At 37.0% G+C, this 24,893-nt stretch overlaps 1 protein-coding gene across 4 annotated transcripts in view; it reads right to left on the bottom strand.

Moving 5' to 3' along the window:
• Positions 1-24,893, bottom strand: part of RTN1 (reticulon 1) — a 113,846-nt gene that overhangs the window by 15,743 nt on the left and 73,210 nt on the right. Inside the window, exon 1 of one of the 4 annotated variants that reach the window (XM_034433515.3) lies at positions 4,224-4,699. The exons of 2 other annotated variants lie outside the window; for them this stretch is intronic. In XM_034433515.3, coding sequence (XP_034289406.1) covers positions 4,224-4,284 — 61 coding nt within the window. In that variant the 5' untranslated portion in view covers positions 4,285-4,699. Of the gene's footprint in view, positions 1-3,631; positions 3,733-4,223; positions 4,700-24,893 lie in introns of those variants that run through there. One more of the 4 variants, XM_034433516.3, reaches the window with a different exon arrangement.

Genomic DNA, 24,893 nt, shown 5'->3' on the forward strand with positions numbered 1-24,893 from the left:
CTTCTTCACCTGTGGTCATTTTGTTTATCTCTTTAGATACGTAAATATTGACAAAGAATCACCCAATGGGTTATAGATTCTGTATCCATAGGCTCTATGGATTATAATACAATCATCCCTATTTGCCATAAAGCCTTGAATTTATGGTTTTTGTTTGATTTACTGTTTATGATACTTTCGAACTGGCTGGAACATTGTAGACACTCAAACTGTCTTCAGATCAATCAGAATTATATTAACTTAAAAAAGTAAAAAAGATTTTCTCAGAATTTAAACAGCAGTTATTTGTTGTTTCTATTCATTGCTTGTTATTCATTACTAATGTTTAGAATGTTTAATGTAGCATCTTGAAGTAATTTATTGTAATATGTGACATTCTGGAAATCCTATATTTGGAAAAGTTTGTGAAATCTTCTATTAACAATGCATGAATGAATTAATTTCTACAGGGTTCAGCAAAGATAACCAGGAGGACTGCAATCATGCAAACTTTGGGTAAAATCCTATCTTTTATTTGTTTGTTTGTTTGTTTGTTTGTTTGTTTGTTTGTTTGTTTTATTCGGCTTATATGCCGCCCTATCTCCCAATGGACTCAGGGCAGCTCACAATAATAAAAACACAAGCCACAATACAAAATAAAATCTAAAATCTAAAAAATTTAAAATTTAACCCTTAAAACCCCGCATCAGACCAGGTCAAGCGATTCAAAAAGCCAAGTTTTTAATTCACGACGGAAGGTGCGAAGGTCAGGCGCTAATTGGAGCTCAAAGGGAAGTTGATTCCAGAGGGTGGGTGCACCCACCGAGAAGGCTCTATCCCTGGGGGCCGCCAGCCGGCACAGTCTAGCCGATGGCACCCTGAGCAGGCCCTCTCTATGGGCGCGAACCGGGCGATGGGATATTGTTGCTGGCTGTAGGTGGTCTGCCAAATATCCTGGACCTAAGCCATGTAGGGCTTTATAGGTCATCACCAGCACCTTGAATCTCACCCAGAGGGCAACCGGCAACCGGCAAGTTTCTGGTTCCAAGATGTTTAATCCAAACTGCCATAAAATCATGATCAGAAAGAGACTGGTAACCCATTTCTTAACAAATATTATTAAAATTTAGTCAACAAATGTTAATCAGTTAGTTAGAAATGTTAATTGGGAAAAGTGCTACCAGAGTTATGGTTTTTGGTTTTCAGAGGCTAACAGCTCTCCTCCTATAATGACTGCAAAATCACATTATGTGGAGAATTTGCATAAAATGCTGCTGAAATGGAAACCAATACTATATGAATTTGATATAAAAATAGAACACAGAATATAAAGTGAAAGCTAGACATTTGGAAATATCAATAAATGAGCTTTAATCATTTAAATTTGAATTGATTAGTCAATTGAAGATTAATTACAGAAAAACAATTTTAATAGCTGTGTTTGTAGACTGAGAATTAAGGTTTTTATCTACTGATATTATTTTGGCTTCATTATATTAAAGATATCTGACTGGGGGGGGCTTTTTGAAAAAAAATAAGATGATTGTTTTTATTTAATTTTAAATTTCTCATTTCCTTGGAACACTTTGAAATTATTTGGAGAAATACAAATTAAGTTTTTAAATCTGCTAAATACAAGATTGGTTGTTTTCAATAACCAATCCATCCATTAACAATTACTTAATCTAGCCTTGCCAAATTTTGTACTGTTTGGGTATTTTCTGATTACAATCCTCATTGTCCCAAGCCATTCAATATAATAAAGGTAGAAGGAAAAACAGTAAAGACGTGTGTTATAACATTTACTGGTCCTATAAATAGCCTGAAGATACTTCATTTGTGCATGTAGCAATAGAGTATTGCTACTTATTGATTGCAGATAAATATCTCTTCGCCATTTTGTTTCTATAGATCCTTAAAATTCTAAAACTTGCTTATAGTTTAAAACATAATATAGATGTCTGACAAAAAAATGATGTTTGGAAAGATGTTTTCATTCAAATCCAATTCTTGAATATCCTAAATCAAATATTTTCGGATGATGCAAAGCACATTCAGGTTTTTGATGGCTTCAAACTGTCCATCAATGTAACCTGAATTTCTACCATGATGCTATTGTATCTATTTCAATCCTTTCTGGTATAAGACTAAAATCTCAACAGATTAGCAGTTTGGATGAAAACGTATCCTGAAATCTTGCTTTGCTTCATGTGTTTGTCTTTTGTTATATTCTTTGCTCCATCCATTTGTTCAGTCATTTCTCTAGACACAAATCCAATTTCTCTTAATCCTGTATTTCAATCTATTCTTGTATATGATTTTCCACCAATATTTTATATTTATATTTTAAAAGACTGTAAAAAATGTCTATAAGGTAAATATAAACAAATATAGATTTTTCGTTCACTCTGTTTTAAAACATTCTGCTTTGTTAAATTTAGTATTTATCACTAGGTATTTTAGGAAATTATAGCTCTATTTGAAAACAGCTATTTTTGTTACATTTGTTTGTTCAACAAAAGGTATTAAAACTTTATTCCAACTTCTTCAATTTCAGTCAGAGAATAGTCTGTAGCAATCCAGTCTATTTTGAGCAGTATTAGCTATTGCAAATAAATGGCATTATACTCACAACAACAGACTGCCCAAAATTTGATTTAAAAGAGCTAGCGTTACATAAATTCCTGTAGAAACTCAACAGGGGTTACTTCTGAATAGATAAACATAGTATTATACTATAAATCAAGGTTATTGTAATTCAACAGTTTATTTAATAACTATGTGTCTCCCTATGGACAATCTAACGAAAATGTTAGTGAAGAGTATCTTATATATAAAGGGAAAGTATCAGTATGTAACATCACGTGCATTCATATTTTTTCAAATATACCCCCATATTATAAAAACAAATATTAAATATAAATTCCTTTATAAATAGATTGTATTAATTTATATTCAGTAATGAAGCATTTTCTGGACATGCTTTTGTTGGCTTGAGACACGTTAGTTAATAAATGTACTTTTTAAAAACCAGAGGTGCGACATCCTAGACTGAGAATTCTTTATAGATTTATACTAAGAACAACCCAATTTAACCATAAATGGGTTATACTGCTCTCTCTGTAGTTATGATATTTTTAGTCAACATATACACAGAGGCCCTTATTTATCCTATGTAACCCAAATATAAATCTTACTCTGGTAATAAGGAGACATTACAAACAGCAGCTATTAGAACTATATGTTAAATGACAAGAAGGATCTTTCCAAATAATACAATATCATAAAATAAAGTAAGATCTAAAAACATTGGCAGACTGTATATAGGATTACTGAGCAGATCACACAGCATTTTTCTATTACCAAAACAAAGGGAGGTTATCGGTAGCAATGAAGTCTGCATAAAAATGGCTGAAAAGCTGTATTAGGCAAAGAGAAGGTAGCCAGCCACACCCAATGGGAAGTGTTCAAAATAAATCTTGTATGACAAAAAGGGAAAGGTATTATTGTTTGCGTCTGGTTTTTTCCCTGTAAATTATCACAATATGTTTTGATATGTTATTTTTTTCCCCTCACATCTACAATAGCCTAAATGACTGGCAATAATGAAGGCAAAGGTACAGAATAAAAAAAGACGGTAAGACAGCTAGACCTGTGAGCTTCAGCATCAAGTGGAGTCCTCACACTGTTACAATGGTCTTTGGAGAACGACAAGCACGGATTTCAGAATGGGTGTGTCTCACTGCCCCCCAACGAAACACACTGAAGCTGACTCCAAAACTGACAAAACTACAGTACAGCCGACACCAGAAACAAAACCCCAACCTCCATGGCTGCCTCCCAGCCATTCAAATGGGTGATCCCCTAAATTGCCGATGGGGGTACTTAGAGATCAGCAATAGGCTGGCTGGCTGACTCAGAGACAGAAGCAACGTAGCATTTGTAAAAATAAAAAAAGAAAGAAAGAAAGAAAGAAAGATGTATGGGAGAAAGAAAGCAAAAGGATGCAAAGAACATTATTGGGTTGAGTTTTCTCCTTTTTTTTTTGCTTTAAATGGTAAAAAAGCAGCCCGGAAAAAAAATGTGCAGAAAAGGAACAGACTCCAAAAATGTTATAATGATGATGATGATGAAGAAGATGATGATGATGATGATACCAAAACTATACAGCCCTTCTGAGGTGTTTCTGCCATCCCCTTTGCAAATATTTCTATGCATGCAGAATTAGAGTAGGAAAAAACTACCCTGGCCTCTCCAGTTGCTCCAGAGACAGTCCATCTTCGTAGAATCAGCACTGGCTTGCATCTTGCAAGCGGAAAAGAAAGAACAGCCGGCTCTGAATCTTCTGCTTGGGTACTGTCCTTTTCCCCCACTTCACTCCAGCATTCCAAAACATAGAAAGGGTGACCGGGTCTCTCAAGCTGCTGCTTTTCACCCCCTTATACTGGCTACCGAGAGATGCTGTTAAGCAGAGCAGGCAAGGGTGGGGGAGGGCATATTGTAAGCGCTGCGGTCTCCACTGCAGCAAATCAGCAAAAGGATGCTGCGATTGCTCTGGGGACCCGTCTCTTTTGTCAAAGGGGGGGGGGAAGAGATGCAGCAGCTGCTTTGCAAACCAATAACGACAACAACAACAATAATAATACTGCTGATTGAAGGCTGTTGAGCTGTCAAAAGATCAAACTAATGCAGACAGCAGAAGAACAAAAACAAATGGGGTGTGGATGGGGGGAGGGGAGCAGGGAGAAGTGCAGTGGGGGAGATGGGTGTGGCTTCCTCCGTGTTTATTCAACAGGGACTGTTTTTCTCCCAGAGATTTCTTGATAAATTTAGGAGAAAGAGAGTTGCGTTAATCAAGGGTTACAACAAAATCAGGGTTTGGGAAGCACCTTTTCTGACCAACAGTTTTTATCAATAGGCATGAAATTGTTTGTTTTTATTAATTGGTTAGTTGGAAAAGATGCGATTCTACCAGGCTCTTTTTTATTGGGGGGGGAATAAATTTTAAAGATGGAGTGTTTCTGCGGTATTTATTTGTCAAGGCTGCCGATTTCACTATTGCTTTCCTGCTTATCTCTCTCTGCTTTTCCTTTCTATCATATTTACAGAACACAAGATTGAATGGCAGGGTAGCAAATACAGAGCAAATTCAACATCAGATCTGGAGCCATACTAATCAATTTGTCCTAAACTGTGACTTTGTTTTTATGATTAAATTATACACCTGCTACCTTTTCCTTTTCTTTCAGCATAATCCATGAAAATACATATATAAAAGCAGCAAATCACAGATATTGACAACATGCAGCATATTTTCACCAACCCATTTTACCGCTTCTAGAGTGAATTGAACAAGAGTGAATGTAGTCTAGATTCTTAAACTACCATCACAACACATCATATCTAGGATTCACATCATATCTGGTTTGGAGATAGAATGGTCAATTTTTCATCATTAAAAAGGGGACCAAATATGACAACTTTACCTCTGCTTATCTATATACCAAAACCTGTGGGCATAACAGAAATTAATCTGGCTTCCTTAAAATACCAAGAATTATAATAAGGGGCTATGTATCAATGCAAATCTAAACCTCATCACCACAAAATTAAAACCATAGTAACAAAGTGCCTGTACCTGATAGTTCTAGCATGCAATCATACTTTTAATATTAATTGGCTTGCACTGTAAGTAAGTACATCTAATGAGCCATTCCTAACTTAATCAGCCAAGCTTAGGTTGACATATGAACATGGGGCTCTGAATTTTACCCTCCCAGAAGTAGTCATTAAAAAAGCCAAAAATAAATCATAGTTCTGTTCTTCCATTTCTTCCTGGAAGAAAAAGCCAGGGGCTACCATTGTAACCCACTAAGCATAACTGACCAAGCCATGACCAGCTCATTATTTGTACCCACTTGTGAGAACATGTAATATTAAGCAATTTTTTGTTTAATACAATGTGTGAATACAATTAAAGACTATTGAATAAGTGACATGTATGCTTTCTCGATGCTTTTCTGCATTGCCACTTTAAGAAACTTGACATTTGTGCTTAAACCATCTGGAAATGAAGTCAGCTTAAGAAACCCCTTTTTAGATTTCTGTCTCTTCTTCTGCTTTGGCCATTGTGATAATCTGATGTTTGTGCGGAACAGGTTTCCCGTGGCCCTTGTTGATGGATTATCTACTTTCCTCCCTCACCCAGTCCAATAATCAATCACAGTTTTGTAATTTTCCCAGTCATTTAGGTGAAATTCTTGTCAGTTGCACATGGCTTTAAAACAAAAAAGAAATGGCTTCACTGGGATCTTATTTTTAAACTCTAGTTTTTCACACTTCTACTGCTAAACGTGCAAAACAAATGGTCATGAAAGATAGCAGCCAACAACCAGACAGGAGGGTGCATTCTTGCCAGAGTACAGAGTAGCCGGTTGGAGCACAGGCCTTAGTCAATAGTGAAAAGAACTGCAACAAGCAAACTGGACAGCACTACTTGAGTTGGCACAAGTCAGAAAATACTAGTTTGGATGTGTGGCTGGACAAAAATGGGTGTAGATTGCTTCCTGTTGGGCTGAGGGTAGGAATCTACCTTGATTTTAGATTAATGTCAGAAACAGGTTCATTTTCTGGATAGTGCAGTGAAACAACTTAATATAGTGTTTCTCTAATTCAGCAAGTTTAAGATTTGTGGACTTGGACTCCCAGAATCTCTCAGCCAGCTTTTGTGTCTTACCACAATGCATCTCAACCTTGGTATGGCTGGCTGGGGAATTCTGGGAGTTTAAGTCCATATATCATAAAAATTGCTGAGATTAAAAAACACTGAAAATTACATAGTTCCAATGTTTGGAAAGCCTCATGTGAGTTGAGGCATCCTTCAAAGAACCAGTCCTGGGTATCTTTAAGGAATATTTAAAGAATAAAGATTATTTTTGTTGTAGACTTCCCTTTTCTACTAGAGGCTTTACTGTCCTCCTTCCAGTTCGTAATACTAAAACATACTAACAAGCCTTCCTAGCAGTGCTATTTTATTTCTGGAGCTGCCTTACAACAAAGTCTGTCTGTCCAAACCTTTTGCAGAAGCTTTTTGTGTCTCTACCACAGTGCTTCTCAAACTTGGCATGGCTGGATAGGGAATTTTGGAAGTTGAAGTCCCTACATCTTAAAATTGCCAAGTTTGAGAAACATTGCTCTATCATGATTGGGTTGCAATTTCTGCTCTGTCCTAATTGTTATTCTGCTTTTGAATGCTTTCCATCCTTAACGTATTAAAATTTTTACTGTCAAATATGCATTTTTTTTTTATTCTGAGCTACTTCACATTTATTTTCAGGCTATTGGGAAGTGGGGAAAAGAACTGAGTGTATGTAGCTATGATGAATGGTAGCACAAAGTACTTCCCATAAGGCATGCATATCTTCAGGTTAGCATAATTTATCAGAAGGACTATATTGAAATCTTTCACCTGAATCAGAGAAAGATTTTAAAAAACACAATTATGATTACCACAATATGAAATGTATCTTTATTACACTTTATGCACTTTATGAGCATGCCTTTGAGTGAGGGAAATATGAAAATCACACAAAAAGCAAGTGATAGTTGATTAATATTGAATGAACAAATCCTGGGGACCAGGTTTGAACAGCTTGATTTCTAAAAGCAAGACCAAAACAACAATTCCTATCAAATCTTATTTTGGCATGAAAAAAAAACCTGGCAGATTAAGAAATTTCCAGTTTTCATGCTGTTGTTCTGTCCTGTATAGTTTGAATCTATTTCTGGCTTGGCATGCAAAATAAGATGGGGAAAAATGCATTTATGTATCATACAAGCATCACATCAGTTTCAGTGGTGGGTTGCTACCGATTCGCCCCAGATTGGGAGAACTGGTAGCAGTGGCAGCGGGAGGCTCCGCCCACCCACCCGGACTTATGCACATGCGCAGAAGTGTTGCGAGCAAGCACAAGCGAACCAGTAGCAAACTAAATTGAAACCCACTACTGATCAGTTTGGTTACTTCAGATACCATATTGACATATATTGAATCTATTCTACTTTGTAATGTTCATTGCCAAGATATATACCTTAGTATTGTATACGACACATCTACCCATATATACATAAACACACATCACAGACTCTCTGTGTGAATGTATCTTCCCATACAAATAAGTCTTAGGCTTACTGACTCAATCTCAGAATTTCTTTCAGATAGCCTGAAATTTATCTTACTTAGCTAGAATTAATAAATAGGATACTTCCCACAGTTATTTCATGATATCTAGCAGTATTGTAACTCTAGGCGGCTACTTTTAAGGAAACAAAATTGCCCTTACAAAGAATTGATTCATACATATATGAGATACTAGCCTCACATTGATTTTGTACTTATGCCTTTAATTCAAAAGTTGGGAATCTGTATTGCTGGAGTATCAGTTCTGTAATCCTGCCCTACTAGCCATCCTGACTGAGACTGCTTGAGAAGGAATCCATTGATCTCTGAACACCACATTCTCCTCTTTCAAGCGCACTGTGATACTGACATACAGAAAAGAATACTGTATGGCACTCTTGATCTGGGCCTGTTCTCTTCCCCACTCTCCCTCCTCTCTTTTGTGACTAGCAGGACTCAGCAGATGGGAAGGGAGGTTAGATGAAGGATTGAGAAAAGAAAGGGGAAGGAGACTGTAATGACTACATGCTTATATGTGGAAATGGAGCATCACTATGCACCTCAGAATTGGCTCATTATTTGTCTTGTCCTGGAAGGGCCTGCTCACCAATGAAGATTTACATATTTTTTCTATGAAAAGGAATGGGGCAATTTAATAACTTTGTTCTTACAGATTTGGGTTGACTGCTGAATTCCCAGATTCTTTTGTCCATCATTAACATTAACATCCCCTGCCTGTAATAGTTGAAAATGAATTTTGCCACAGTAAGAAGAGAAGGGTGGATAAAGCAACTGGTGGGAGTTAGACAGCTGGCAAGGGTTTTTGTTTTTGTTTTTTTAGTGTTGCAATTATTCTAGAGATAGCAGTGGAGATTTAAATGGTGTCCTGGGAAACCAGATGGGCTGGATCTGAAAGTTGTTAGTGTGGGATGCAGTGAAATCAGAGAGATTTATGTCTTGATATAGCAGGGCTTGCTTATTTATTTACCTCTGGTTTGCTGAACAGATTTTGACATACAGTACTGTATATGCAATTAGAAGTATTATTTTAGCATAACCAACTAAGAATTGCCCCAATGTTGTAAGACAAGAATGCTAAAATTCCTTGTAATCAGTTGATCTGTTTATCTTGTTCTTATTTCTTATTTGGTTATGGGTGGTGGTTTTATTTTATTTTTTTTGAAGGTGTCATACATTGTATTGTGAACTACCCAGAATCATTTGCAGCATCAAAATTAAATTAACTAAATTTACATTTCTATGACTGTGTTTATACAATAGGCTCAATCTAAGGTTGTGGTCATTACCAAATCATAATAATTTAATACACACAACATGTTAAGCCAAAACAGGTCACATTGTATTTTGCAGGGCCTATTTTACACAAACTGCTAAGACATAATTTGGCAGTTTGATTTCGCTTTAAAATTATCATTTGTTAAAAGTGATTTAGCATATTCTGGGAAGAATTCTGATGATTCTGTGGTTTGTTATTGAGAATATAAAAGAGCCATCCTGGCAGTAAGTCCCATTGGTTTCTCATGCATAGTATTCAACTACTCAAGTATAACTGGGGAGCAAGTTGTCTCACCTTTTCTTTGGTTATTTTACTGGACATTATTTAGTTTGCATCTAATTCACAGTGTCAAACTCGATCGCGTCATGTGACGTATCATGACATATCATGACAGTTTTTGCCTTTGCAGAGCCAGGGTGGGTGTGGCCTGCATGTGACGGTCCGCGGGCCACCAGTTTGACAGGCCTGATTTTAATTCCTCAGAAGGAAATGTCTTTGGTGCTGACTAATGGAGAAGTATTGGACATTCAGATCCATGCTGGGTAGGATAGTTAAAGCATCTTTAGGCTGGACTGAGCACCTGGCCTTCCAATTGCTCTAGCTGAGTGTATACTGGCAAATACATGATACAGGCAACTTTGACTCTTGTAGTTTCTGAGCAGTAAATCTAAGCCTCAATGAATAATTGAAATGAGTGAAGTGCTTTTCAAAACTTCTCCTCCCCACCCACCCCCATTTGTCACATGGAGCCACCTCATTAAGAGAAAACAAAGGTCTAAGCAGCTGCAATAGGCCCAGGAAGGGCACGTAATTTGCTAGTTTACATTGTATTAAGCCAGCAGGGCATGCAGGGATCTCAACCACTGAATCAGCATCTCAGTAAAAGATGTTGACCATGACATTGTTAAAAATGCAGGTTCTGAAAGATCTACTCAACAATCAATTTATGACAATTTTGCTTACATGAATTTAATGATAAATTATCTAGAAGAGTAAAGGTACTTGAACACATAACAGGAATTCTTAATGTTTTCATTTTATGCCCTACAAAGAGCCATGTCATCATCTGGTTCTGAAAAGCCACTCTATTGGGAAAAGTAGCCCTAATGAATAAAAGAAGACAAGCATGACTCATTCAGAGGTATTCAATATTCACATGATTTTTCTCTGATTACTGAAAGACAATAAAGAAATATGAAAAATGCTCTTGGGAATAATGCAGTGACCCTTTTGATATATAGAACAAATATTTTTTTTTAAATAGCATGGGCAATTGTATGGTTATTCTAATATTCCACTATTTGCAAATACAATTTTATAAATTTGATTTTTTTTAAACTGTAGATTAAAAGAAATAAGGGCAAATTGAATTTAAGATTATACTAAAAAATGACACAGGCTGGACTAAGGACTAATTTACCTTTTCATTCTGAATGGTGAAGAAGTAAAAATGCTAGAAACATTGAAATATATATATATCTTTGCCAGCATAAAACTCATGACTCACATTATTACTTCTCTGCAGTGATACAGCAACAATGTCTATATTAGCCACCCAATGTATAGATGAGAATGCTGCTTTCCAAGATCAAAGGAAATGCTAGAATAAGCTGGATGTGTTCAGCAACGTAGAGAAGTTACTCTATCATCATGCAGTGGTCTTGACTACTGATTAGATGCAGTGATGAAACCAGTCTTAACCTACCTTGATTGCAATTGGCCATTTGGAATTAAGATTGTTCAAAATGTACCATGATTTGTTCTGCATGGAAAACAGTCATTGTAGACAATGACTTTTGTGGATAGCTTGACTTTGCATTATCATGTTCTTATTGTAGAATTCCAAAAAGGTTGTAGCTTAATGGGACACCTTTTTTTAAAAAAAAAAATCATCACTGAGATATAGAGATTTTCTCGAATTCTTGTTTTATGAATATCTCCCTCTTTGTTTTACAAATACCCTCTTCTTAGGTTTTTGACAAGTTCTACTGCTGGTAATTTAATAGATGTACTGACACAGAAGGCTTTTACAACACGTCTGAGACCAGGGGTGGGCTTCAAAAATTTTAGCAAGGGGTTCTCTGCCCAGTTGTTGGGTAGGCGTGGCCATGGCCTAGCCGGTCTCCTGCACCATGGCAGGGGGGGCAGGTCTGTCTTCCCCGGGTTATGGAGACTTTCCTTGAGCCTCCAGGATGGTGAAAATGACCTCCCCAGGCTCTGGAGGCCCTCTGGAGGCCAAAAACAGGACCGTTTCTGGCCTTCTTGAACTTCCGGTAGGCCTGTTTTTCGCCCTCCCAAGTATCCGCGTGCGCCCTGCACTTACCTGCATCCAAAACGGGCCGCATGGAGACTCCTGGGAAGGGTGGGCGGGGTGGGGCCACCTAGGAGTGGGATTTGGGGGTTCTCCGAACTGCACAGAATCCTAGCTAGAGGTTCTCCCGAACCCCTGTGAACCCCCAGCAGCCCACCCCTGTCTGAGACCCAGCATAGTTCTTGCTTTGCTAAGGAAATAATTATTCATTATACTGTAGTAACATTCCCCAATTAGTGCATCTCCTCAAATTTTCAGGCATTGGTCATGCTCTCTGGGAATTGCAAGGCTGTACTACAGAAAAGTTTCTGAAAATAATGAACCCATCAATGCAAATAGTAAGAGTTACATCAAAAGCCTTTCATTTTCAAGGTGTATGAAAACCAATCCTGAGCTCAAAAGTGCTGCACCCAAAATCAAGACAAAAAAATATAATTTAAAAGTTGTTAGGCCACCCAGAGCTGCTCATTTGCACATTTCAATCATACAAAACTGAACAAGGAGTTACTGTATTGTGCCCATACTTCCAAAAGTGATTTTAGAAAAGCAAGGACTCAAGTGGTGACATTCAAGTGGTTTCAGTTCAGGCAATCAAAATCTTAGATTAGAGGTGGGCTTCTTTTTCTTTTCTTTTTGCAGTTAAGGGAGTTTCCCATGCAAATTTTTAAATAAATAAATAAATAAATAAATGGTAAAATGAATAAAAGGTAAAGGTGCCCCTCGCATATATGTGCTAGTCATTCCCGACTCTAGGGGGCGGTGCTCATCTCCGTTTCAAAGCCGAAGAGCCAGCGCTGTCTGAAGGCATCTCCGTGGTCTTGTGGCCAGCATGACTAAACACCAAAGGTGCACGGAACACTGTTACCTTCCCACCAAAGGTGGTCCCTATTTTTCTACTTGCATTTTTTACGTGCTTTCGAACTGCTAGGTTGGCAGAAGTTGGAACAAGTAACGGGTGCACACCCTGTTACGCAGCACTAGGGATTCGAACCGTTGAACTGCCGACCTTTCAATCGTGTCCCTAAATAAAAGTTACAGAGCACATTAGAGAAGACCAGGATGGAATTTTTGCCCACTGCCTTTTCTATTTCTTTCAGGGTTTAGGAAAATGTTTAAAAGTAAAATGAGAGTTTTATTTCTGATTTCTTTTTAAAAATACAGGCAATGTACCACTGATTTTTAACATTTTGCCATTGAATGTTGGTATGATCTTATTTGACCTTGACAAATATAAATGACCGGGAGCTGACAGATTACATCCCAGAGGTCTGAAGGAGCTGGCAGATGTTATCTCAGAACTATTGTACCATATCTTTCAAAAATCCTGGAGCACTGGGTAAATACCTGAGGACTGGAAAAGGGCTGATGTGGGCCCCATCTTTAAGAAAGGGAAAAAAACAGACCCAGGAAACTACAGACCAATCAGTCTAACATCAATACCTGGGAAGATCCTGGAAAAGATAATCAAAAAACAGATCTGCAAACAGCTTGAAACAAATAAAGTTATAACTAGTAGCCAGCACGGATTTGTTAAAAACAGATCATGCCAAACCAATCTTATTTCATTCTTTGATAAAGTGACTAAATTAGTAGACCAACTAAATGCTGTGGACATAGTATACTTAGATTTCAGTAAGACATTTGACAAAGTAGACCACAACCTACTTTTTGGTAAGATAGATGAAGAGATAGCTATATTCATAGGCAAAAATTCCCTGCAGCAATGTCTGAACAAAGACAGAATGGGATTAGCCCTCACTCAAGATGTTAATTTGTTAATTTGTCTCTTTAGCTCAGCATTTTGTAGCCCAAATATGCCCACCTACTTTCTGGAGAGCTTAAATGATCTCTCTGCTAAAGGGTTTCACTTTATGAGCAAGAGTTGGCTGTATTTTAACTATTTTAATTCCTCAATGTGCTCTGGCACCCTGCCTGATTTGTAACTCTGGGCTGCAGGTATTGCTGAGGAAAAGGAAGGTATTCAGACAGAATGATTTAGCTTTCCATGACAGCTGTGAATCACTGAACTTCAGTGTGTATTTCCCATTTCTAATCTAATGATTGGTATTTAGGTTTGCAAGCAAAGAACTTTTTTGTATTTTTCTACAGGTAATCCTTGACTTACAACAGTTCATTTAGTGACCATTCAAAGTTACAATGGCACTGAAAGAAGTGGCTTATGATTTTTTCACACTTATGACCGTTACAGCATCCCCATGGTCACAAGAGGCTGGACGAGGCTAAGCGCCCCTCAATGTGAGTGACATCAAGTTGGCCACACCCACTCAGTCACATGACCACCCAGCCACGCCTACCCAGACGGACATTAGGGCAGAGAACCGGTTGAAGCCCAACCAGTTATTTATTTGAAGCCCACCATTTTGAAGCCAAAATAAAATTCCCCTTCACACATTTGCTATCCTATTTATAGCTGCAAACTATACTAAGAGTACTTTGGAAGTGCTTTTTTTTATTTTCTTTTGGCTTACCATTGGCTGCAGCAATTGCCCTCTCTCTGTCTCAACTTTATAATTTTGGCCATCAATAACAATAATTTTTTCTCAAGCCATAATGCCTATAACGTGGGTATATATCATAATGTTCTTTCTGGCAATAAAATGGGGGGTTGTTTTCTTGGAATGAGAACAAATTGTCTCCACCACCATGACAAATGAGAACACTTGGCAAGAACCTATCCACTGCAATGCAGTGCAGGGAGACAATAAGTAAAAAGAAAAAGAAAAGTGAAACCAATTCAACAGTACTTGTTGAACAGTAGGGAACAAAACTAATGAGAAAAGAAGACCTGTTGCCTTAATATCAAGAGACAAATCTTTATATCTTCTGCTATATAAAAATGACTTTGGGTCTTCCTCTACCTCTGAGTTAAACTGCTACCTACTATCCTTGAATTGGAGAAAAAATGCTAATAAAAACTTGTTCCATCTTTCTTTAAAACAGTTATAACACACAGTATTAATTTACTCCAAAATTTGAATTCTGCTCAACTAATGAGATATGGTATGTCTACAGAACTATAAAAAATTACTTAGTGTATTTCCCTTTAGAAGGATTGGAAAATATGTTCAAGATGCCTATTGTAACAAAAAGCAGCTTAATAAAAGTCTTAGTAAGAAATTATTTATTTGTTCAACTTGTATGCCACCTTTCTCCAAAGACTCAAAGCGTATATATCAAATGTCTTTACATATTTCTGAGAACATGGAGATTTGCTAAAAGGCACAGTTTTAAATGGTGAAGCCTGCTAGAGTTGTAGTTAATTCTTGCTGCTAACATGGCACATATGTGTGATATTTTGGATAAGGGTACATAGCTGATTTACCTCTCCCTTATTCAGGATAAGTTCCAATGCTCCAATAGCACTGGATTTATTTTAAGCTCAACTTAATATAAAATGAAATAGCTCCATATAATTCCATATAAATGAAATACCTGCAAAATTAAATTTGGAGTACAGTAGTTTGCTTTTTAAGGGATGCGATGGCTCAATGGTTAAGATGCTGACTCTGAGCTTGTCGATCAAAAGGTTGGCAGTTCAGCAGTTCGAATCCCTAGTGTTGCGTAATCGGGTGAGCTCCCGTTACTTGTCCCAGCTTCTGCCAACCTAGCAGTTCGAAAGCACATAAAAAATGCAAGTAGGAAAATAGGGACCATCTTTGGTGGGAAGGTAACAGTGTTCTGTGTGCCTCTGGCGTTTAGTCATGCTGGCCACATGACCATGGAGATGTCTTCTGACAGCGCTGGCTCTTCGGCTTTGAAGCCGAGATGAGCACCACCCCCTAGAGTTAGGAATGACTAGCACATATGTGCTTTACTTTTACCTTTAGTTTGCTTTTTATCTTTTCAGGCAATTTTTTTATTTTTTAGTATTTTAAGTTGGCAGAATTTAAGATAAAGGATAGATCACTTTCAAAAATTTTTGAGAATTTGCAGAGTGAACAATAACAGCATGAAAAAGTCCTAATATATCTTTTCAGCATCAATATCAGAGAAATGATACATATTAAATGCTGGAAACTAGAATCAACCTGAGACTACCCAAAAGAACTTCCCTTTCTTCATTTTTTAAAAATAAATTTGTAAACTTTTTATATATTCAGTAAATTCGTAGAGGGTTGGAATTTTGAAGATCCAACACACCACTTCAATTTCTGATATATATGCTGAGACTGGGTTAACATATCACTCTAAACTATTATGAGGTTTGTTTAATTATGCCTTAATGTGCAGTATGTAACCAATCACTATGATTGATCCTATCCATTGTGATTCTATTAATCATTAATTAAATAAACATTAAATTATAAAACATTGGCAACTTGCACAAATTAAGATTCAACAAAGAATGAGTCTTGGCCTACATAGGGAGATTACACATTCATGGATGTATAGGCATAAATTCTGTCTGAAAGAGTTAGAACCCTTCTCTACACGTTCAAAAAATGTATAAAAGAGTCTTTCAAATGACTTGAAATGAGTTAACATACAATACAAAAGGGATACAGTAGTAAACCTATTCATCCAGACATCCTATTCATTATGAAAGTGGGTGACTGAGCTACTCTCACTTCATCTAAAATTATTGGCTACCAGAAGTACTGCATTAGTATTGATTATTTTACAAGCATACTGATGCTGTCTTTATGAATTATTTCTGGTCACTCCTCAAAACAATCCAATTAGGAGCAGGTTTTTGAAAGAATTTCAGAGTGAGGACTACAATGATGCATCTCCAGATTCCTGTGTTGCCTTTGGACTGGCCTTTCTGCCTTTAGCACCAAAAATGCTGCTTAAAGATAAAAACAATAGAGGCACAGTATCCAAATCATACCCAGAACTCTAGATTCTTCATTGGTCAGGCTGCAACTGGAGTATAGGTCCTATATTTTAAAGATGCTGTCAACCTTGAAGCCATTTTGGAGCATCTTCAGGGCTGCCACAGAAAGGCTGGTTGGAGATGTGGGAATGGGAGGGGGGGAATAGAGATAGCTGGGGACTTGTAGCCAAAATAAAAATTCTTTCTCCTGGGAACTATTGAAATTTACAAACGTTAATTAAAAAATGGAAAGCACTGCCTTTAGATGTAGAACACTTGGAGACAGCCAGTCTTTTATCTGCCAATCCATTCAAACTCATTCTAAATACATCAGAAATAGTTCCAGGCTATTCTGATAGTTTTCTGATGTATCTCTGGTATCATTTGCTGCCTAAATTGCATTTTTCTGCTCAAGGAAACAACTGTTTCTATATCTATATTGGAACAGTTCTCAGTACAAGCCTCTGGTTATGGTATCTTTTGGTCATCAGGAAACTCATGTCACCCCCAATTCAGAGCTACCTAGGAACTATTGTAGATAGCTATACAAGATATATAAGCAGAGCATATCAGTCTAAACCAGGGGTGTCAAACCTGCAGTTTGCAGACCAGATGCTTCATGCATTGGCCACACCCACCCCCAGTTTAGCAAAGGGGGAAGAAGTTGCTATACGTCACGTGAAGTGTTGTCACGAGTTTGACACCTGTGGCCTAAGCATTAGCAAAATGAGGGCTCCATTTATATTTTGTAATCTGCACCTTTCTATAGTAAATTCCTAGCCATGAAATGGGTCCTAAACTCCTGCCCTCACCTTGCATTTGTAGATGCATTAGATCTCTGTCTCATCCATTCAGAAATAATTTGATATCCAAGTGTTGCTTCTTACATAATAAGCAGATGCATAATTATAAATCTTCTTCTCTAATTCAGAACCATCTTGGAACAAAACTCCAATTTAATTCCTGCCCAAGAAACTGCTATAAATAAATTCCTTATAAATTAATTCACATAAAACCATACCCACACAGTTATTGTTTATCACTCCCCAGACCTTCAGATGCATTCTGAAGAGGATCCATTAAGAAATTAAGTTATAGAACCTTAACACAGAACAGAGCAAATAAAACAAATTCCTAATTTTACAGCTGTTTTAATTACACCTCAGCTAAATTGGAATCCATCCACTCAATTCTCCATCACTACTAATATTTCAGGAACACAGAGGCCCAGAGCTATTTTCACAAAGTACAAAACTCTCAAGTGGAAGTGCACCCCTCCATTTGCTATAAAAACAGAACAGTGCTGAAGAAAGCACGAACAACAATAATACCAGTTTATTTGCACAGCAACAAAATGACTTGTGGTAGTGAGTCAAGTACGTACTAAACAATCTGATATACCAAAATTGCAAAGCAAGCGAAGTATATATAAAAGTGCCTTTTTATCCTGGCTAACTCAGAAGCTACTTCATTCTCATGCAATTTTCATATTTTAAATGGGTTTTGGCACATCTGTCCCAGACATAATGTGTATTACTGTAAGCTGTTGGGGGAGGAAACTTGTTTTTTTTAATCATGTAATCCCCTTATTTACAAATTTTATGAAGGAGCCCAACATTTGCATTGGTAATGTTACAGAATGAAATAACCCTTTTTTGCTGTCTGTACTTAATCAGATCTTGGATAGCGTTCCTTTCTAATTTTATATGCCATAAAGAATAATACACTAAAACTGTATATGTATATATGTTGTATATATTAGTGTTACCCAGTGTTGGATAAATGAAATATCTGTAAGCTAACAATCAAACTCAGAGAGCACCAAGGACCTAATAGTTCAACTTTGAGCTACACACAGTACATAGTGTAGATACATATACTCCACCATTTGAGTAAACATCTCTCTGACATATAGGTGGAGAATTTCATGTATAGACCTTATTACTTGTGAGAGTCCAATAAATTTTAATTTGAACTATTGCAATTATGTAGTGGCTTCATGGACAGGCTGGAATCCAATTAAAGTTGATATTTTCAATCCCATGCAGAAAGAAATGTTCCTATACTTCCTTGCATTCTTCCACCAAAAAAGAATTTATTAGTGATGGAAAGATGTGTAACAGGAAACATTAACACTGTCACTACAACAATGAATAAAACTGTAGTGATGTTGAAGTGCACTGTGGAAAATTGAAATGCCATTAAGACTGTGAGGCCATCAGAGTCCTGTATTTAGGAATAAAGTCATTAGCAAAAGGGAAGAAGGATGATCATTCTTAAATAAATTGACGGGGTGACAATAAAACCTAGCAGTCTCCCTTGCATGTGTGAAACTAATGTGTTTCTCAAATTCTGTGTAAGGTGACCATTTACTCATTGTCATGAAATGCAGTGCCAGAATAAAAGGGTAATGTATAATACGTACTAATCTATTGCTGTCAGATGCAAAAGACCAAGTCCACATGTGAAGGCTCAATTTAATTGATTTATCGCTAAAAACCTATGCACAGGAATCTTCTCAACTAATGGTCACCAACCAGTTAGATAAGGGTTAATGACAATCAAGGTGACTAAATTTGTTTGTGGCTACATAAGGATTCAAATCCCTAGTACCACGTAACAGGGTGAGCTCCCATTACTTGTCCCAGCTTCTGACAACTTAGCAGTTCGAAAGCACGTAAAAAATGCAAGTAGAAAAATAGGGACCACCTTTGGTGGGAAGGTAACAGTGTTCCATGCACCCTTGGCATTTAGTCATGCTGGCTACATGACCACAGAGACATCTTCAGACAGCGCTGGCTTTGAAACAGAGATGAGCACTGCCTCCTAGAGTAGGGAACGACAAGCACATATGTGCGAGGGGTATCTTTACCTTTTACCTTTAAAGATTCTTGACCAATCTCTCTTTTATTCTGCAATTACTCTCTTGCAATTGTACAAATAAAATGTAAATTTAGAGTTAATTACCATAGGAAACCATCATATCTAACTATGGAGGAAAAGACTGCAATTACAAAGCATACGAGCTAGGGATCTAGAAAATATTTTGTTTTGAATTAATTAGAGTGCTAACCTACAAAATGTTCTGTTTTGTGTGAAAAATTACTGTCTCAGATAAAGAATGGTTGTTTTGAGCATCTGGGATTTTTTTCAAAATGTGTGGTTTCTCACTTGAGACAGCTGTCTTGCCCTAGCAATAGAAAATTTTACAGTTTCACTCTTTAAAAAATGGTTTATATACCAAGAGAGCATACCTCTCTGCTCAATTTGCTGGTTTAGAAGCTAAATGTTCATGGTACATTGATGGGCCTGGTCTACCAACTTTATAAATTGGAATTGGACTGGACAGCCTACAAGACTGTCCTCTGATAGATTTCTAAAACTGAGGCCTGTTCTCTGTTAAAGTAGGACTTATGACCACCCTTATATTCTAGTACAGTGTTTTGCAACCTTGACAGCTTGATAATGAGTGGCCTTCAATTCCCAGAATTCCCCAGCCTGCATAGTCTAATACTGGCCTCATACTAAAATGAATGAGAAAAGGATTCCTTCTGAAGGAAGAGATTCTGAATACCTTTTTTGAGAAATTGGGTGTTCCTCTTTGTTGTGTTTATTAGGAGATGATAAAGATATAAGCCAGATGGTGGTAGGTGGGGCAAAATGAGGGAGCACTCACAGCAGATGGCAGTACGAAATGAAGCTAACAGATCCTGGCTTCAGACTCCATTAGAGTTTTGCTGTCTGCTTAGAAACATGTACCTGAACAAATCAGCTTCTGGCACTTCCCAAATATTCTAGTAATACATGCTATTCCCCCTCTCAAAAATAACCCATCCATATTTTTTTTATTTAACAGAAAAGGGATTCTGGTATTATTCCAACATCACTGCAACAACAATAACAAAGCCACTCCAAATAAATTTATCTCTTGGGCAACCTCTGAAATAAAGCCGACTATGATGCTGCAGCATTTTTTCTCCATAGCAACATGACAACCCCGTGGTAGCAAAGGCGTTTCTAGTATATTCCTAGTATCTTCTTTTTGTAGCATATTCTGCTGAATTTATGTACATAAACATAGGCATGATTTAACAGGAGAAAGGTAAATCTGGGCTTTGCAAGGAGGAAAAAGGATATCCTCCCCCAAGGGATAAGACACTTTGCTCATTGTGTTCCATTATTCAAATATACCAAAATATGTATAGGGAGTGGGATGACAGATCTAATTTTAATAGTGTAACAAGCAAATCCCATTCCTCATCCTTCCAAATTCCAGATTATACATTTGGATTTGAGCAACTATTCCATGTACACTTTTAAACCAGAAGAAAAATTCAAATATTCCAATACTGTTGTTTTTACTAAATTCAAATTGATTTTCTTTTGTACATATTTTTCCCCTCTCCCTGAAAATCTTTGATAGTGGAAGGTAAAAGGGAACAAGGCTTTGATGATCCAAACGAACAGGTCAAAAGTAGAAACTTCCCCCCAAAAACAGTGTGAATACAAACCAGTGTCCTTTTTGAATTACAGTTTGTTTGTGGTATGTGGTATGTTGTGGTGTCATTTGTTTACAAACAGATCAGCATTGTTCAGGTAGACACAGTTGTTGTTTCTGTAATCTGAATGAGAGTTATGCTTTCAACTATCGCTTGATACAGACATTTATTTATCAGATGCAGCATTCCTATCTCAATTCTGAGAAAGAATGCATCAATTGAATTTCTGTCTGATGTGTTAAATGTCCAAAGTACTGGGCTCTTCCAGTTGAACAATCTTTCCATTTTCATCTCATGTGTTTAATGGCAAACTATGATTTAGCTGTTACATCTAATTCACTCCCATTTATGTAGTACTTTAGTACAGGTAGTCCTTGACATACGAGCACAATTGGGATCAGAATTTCCGTTGTTAAGCAAGGTGGTACTTAATTGAGTTGTGCCTGATTTTACAACCTTTTTTTTGCCATGGTTGGTAAGCAAATCACTACGGTTGTTAAGTGAATTTCAGAGTTCAGCTTCCTCCCTTGACTTTGCTGTCCAGCTGAGAAAGTCACAAATGGTGATCATGTGACTAGATATACTACAATTGTAATAAATACAAAATGGTTGCCAAGCGCTCAGGTTTTCTTCATGTGACCTTAGGGATGCAGCAATGGTTGTAAGTGGCAGGACCAGTGGTTAGTCACTTTTTTCAGTGCAGTTGTAACTTCAAATGGTTGCTAAATGCTGGTTGTAAGACAAAGACTACCTACCTAAGTAAATTAGATATTTGGCATCCCTAGAATTATCACCAGATATCAAGGTATTTTAAGGTTCTGTTTAGTGTGAAGCACATTCTTTAGACTTCAGTTTATAGTTGATTTGATAGTAAAAGAAATAAATACTTCAAATATTCACTTATTATTAATTCCGATAATCAAATAAAAAACAAATAATAATTCAGCGATATGTTTTTCATAGTTGCCTCTTACATGGCAACGTATGTTAAGTAGAGAATCTTGTATAAGAAAAAATAATTACGATTTTGAAGAAGCAAAATTTATGTATTTCATGTATGTTCCTCTATACTCTACTCATGGGGGTTTATTTCAGGCTAAAAGTGTTTAATGTGGGTGCAGGTTTATAGATATGCTATTGTTACTATTTGTTGTGATTTATTTGTTGGGAATTCAGAGGAATTAAAGAATAAAATCACAATGAAATGTATATGGGCAAGAAAGAAGAATGTTAAATTGCAGCAACAGCAGCTCTTTCTGTCAAGCTTACTTCTGAAATGGCTATATTAGAAATATTATATTTTGTATCCTGCTTTCAGTTTTATGTGTAATCTGAATTTAATGTAGTTTATTTTAAAGCCAAGAACAGGAGTGCAACAGACAATCCTGTAACTGCCTGTGTGTGTGTGTGTGTGTGTGTGTGTGTGTGTGTGTGTGTGTGTATTAAACAAGTCAGATTACAAACGTTTAATAATAAATATGTGGGAACCATAATTTCAAAGTGTGAGCAAAATCTACACTAAGGGTGCTTCTAAAATTATCAATTAATAGGCACTGTGAATATATTCTTTATGATTGCATAAAGAAAAAAAAGACCAAAAAGACAAAGAAAAGACGAGAAATTTCCACATACCAGATTACAATATTTGGTTCTGTTGGTAAAATCCTGTATTTTGTAGCAGGACAATTGTACAACAAAAGCTTCATTTGAGATGCAATTATTTGCAAATATTTTCTATTAACCATCATCTCTGATTCCTTTGGCTTTGCCTCTTGCTTAATTCATAATTTCAAAATCTCTAACACCAAGGGAACACCAACCATTTAATTAAAAAATAAGCATGATTCTGAAGAAAGCATCCACCTGAAAAGCCATCTTTATTTTCAACAATTGTACTGCCCCATATGGGCTCCATATGGCATTCTTAGAAAATACATAAAAATGGGAGACACCTGCTTGCCCAGGAAAAAAAAAAGCCAAGATAAACATAGGGTGACAGGCACCATATGATGGCTGGAAAATCATAGTAGCATTTTTGCAATAAGGCAGGGCTGTCCACAAGAAGGGAGTCCAAGATCAAGATGGTGACCACAACTGTATAGATGCACATAAGAAAGAGTAGGGTTTTGACTACACAGTTATGGTTTCCATCTTGATCTTTTGACCGCTTCCTGTCGATACCCCTGAGTGCTCCTGAAATGTACTCTGAATAGCAACAAAATGAGGGAGGCCCTTCAGATACTGTATTGCTAAACTAGAAATCCTATCAGCCAGCATGGGCAATAGTAAAGATTGCTGGAATTTGTAGTTCAACAATTTATGGAGGGTCACAGACTCCCTACACTGAATATGGGTACATCAACCCAGGACTTCAGAAACTTTCTTTTGCTGTTTCTTTCGTTTCAATAGTGCTTCATCCAAGGTAAGATGAGCACCAATTATGTTGGCACTCCAGAAAGATGCCAATTTTTGGCTTTTCTAGAAAGTCTTTGGGAATGGTGGCACTTGTTGGTGTTTTCCTTACAGGGAAGGTCAAAAAGTCACACACATGTACCACTGGCAAATTTTTTAAAAAGATGAATTTAAACACATGGTTGCAGCTGCCATTTTGACTGATTACTTGAAGTACTGGTATTGGGTATGTCTAGTTTAATGAAAAGAAGGACTAGGAGAGACATAGCAGTGTTCCAATATCTCAGGGGCTGCCACAAAGAAGAGGGAGTCAAGCTATTCTCCAAAGCATCTGAGGGTAGGACAAGAAGCAATGGATGGAAACTAATGAAGGAAAGAAGTAACTTAGAACCAAGAAGAAATTTCCTGACAGTTAGAACAGTTAATCAGTGAAACAACGTGCTTCCAGAAGTTGTGAATGCACTGGAAATTTTTAAAAAGAAATTGGACAACAATTTGTCTGAAGTGGTATAGGATGTCCTGCCTAAGCAGAGACTAGAAGACCTCCAAGGTCCCTTCCAACTCTGTTATTCTATTCTATTGCCTTTTCCAATGGTTTCTGCCTGTCCAATAAGATTGGGGTGAGTGGGGATACTCCAGGCCCATTCTATCAAGTAATGTCATCTAGCGGGACCCTAAAAATACCTATCCTGTGAAATAGCATCCCCTCAGAGCTATCTAAACAGCTCTCACCCTACAAGTCTTTGAAAACATAGCTGCACACCAAAGTCCAAGTTAAGTCGGCTGTTCAGCTCCATGTGCATCGTTTGTCATGTAACCTGTTCTGTCTAGGTTCACCCATTCTTTTCTTGTTCATTTCTTCCTTCCTTTTAATTATGTAAGTCACCCCAAGTCAATTGGGAGTTGGGTGGCCTTTTAAATCTAAATAAATCAATACATAATTAGGAAACTGAGTGGTACTGGGTTTGTGGTTTTTTTTTTATTGTTCTGTTTTAGTCTTGCATTATTTATTGTCAGAGGTTTTTTGGACCAGAGCAGCATAGAAATTACAGAAATAAATAAATAAATAATAGTCTTGTAGCATGGCAAAAATAAATAATATCTGTGATAACCTAGCCTTCTAAAATAAGAAATAAATTTGTTCAAACTGACTCATGAATAAAATTAAATTAAAAAGGCCCAGTGGTCCTGTTTGAGGTTATTTGATTCTTGTTGGGAGGAAGGTAATGAAAGATCTACTGCCTGATCATGGCTGATCTATTTTTGATATTTTTGATCCATTTGGCCCAGTTTCTGTTGTCCATTAGAAAAGTTTTACAAATCTGGTTTTGTTTTGTTTTTTCGTCTAATCAGAGTGATTTCTGATCCCTTTGGAAGGA

This window comes from Pantherophis guttatus, chromosome 1, assembly GCF_059756535.1.
Source record: "Pantherophis guttatus breed Tessera chromosome 1, ASM5975653v1, whole genome shotgun sequence".
Lineage (NCBI taxonomy): Eukaryota > Metazoa > Chordata > Lepidosauria > Squamata > Colubridae > Pantherophis > Pantherophis guttatus.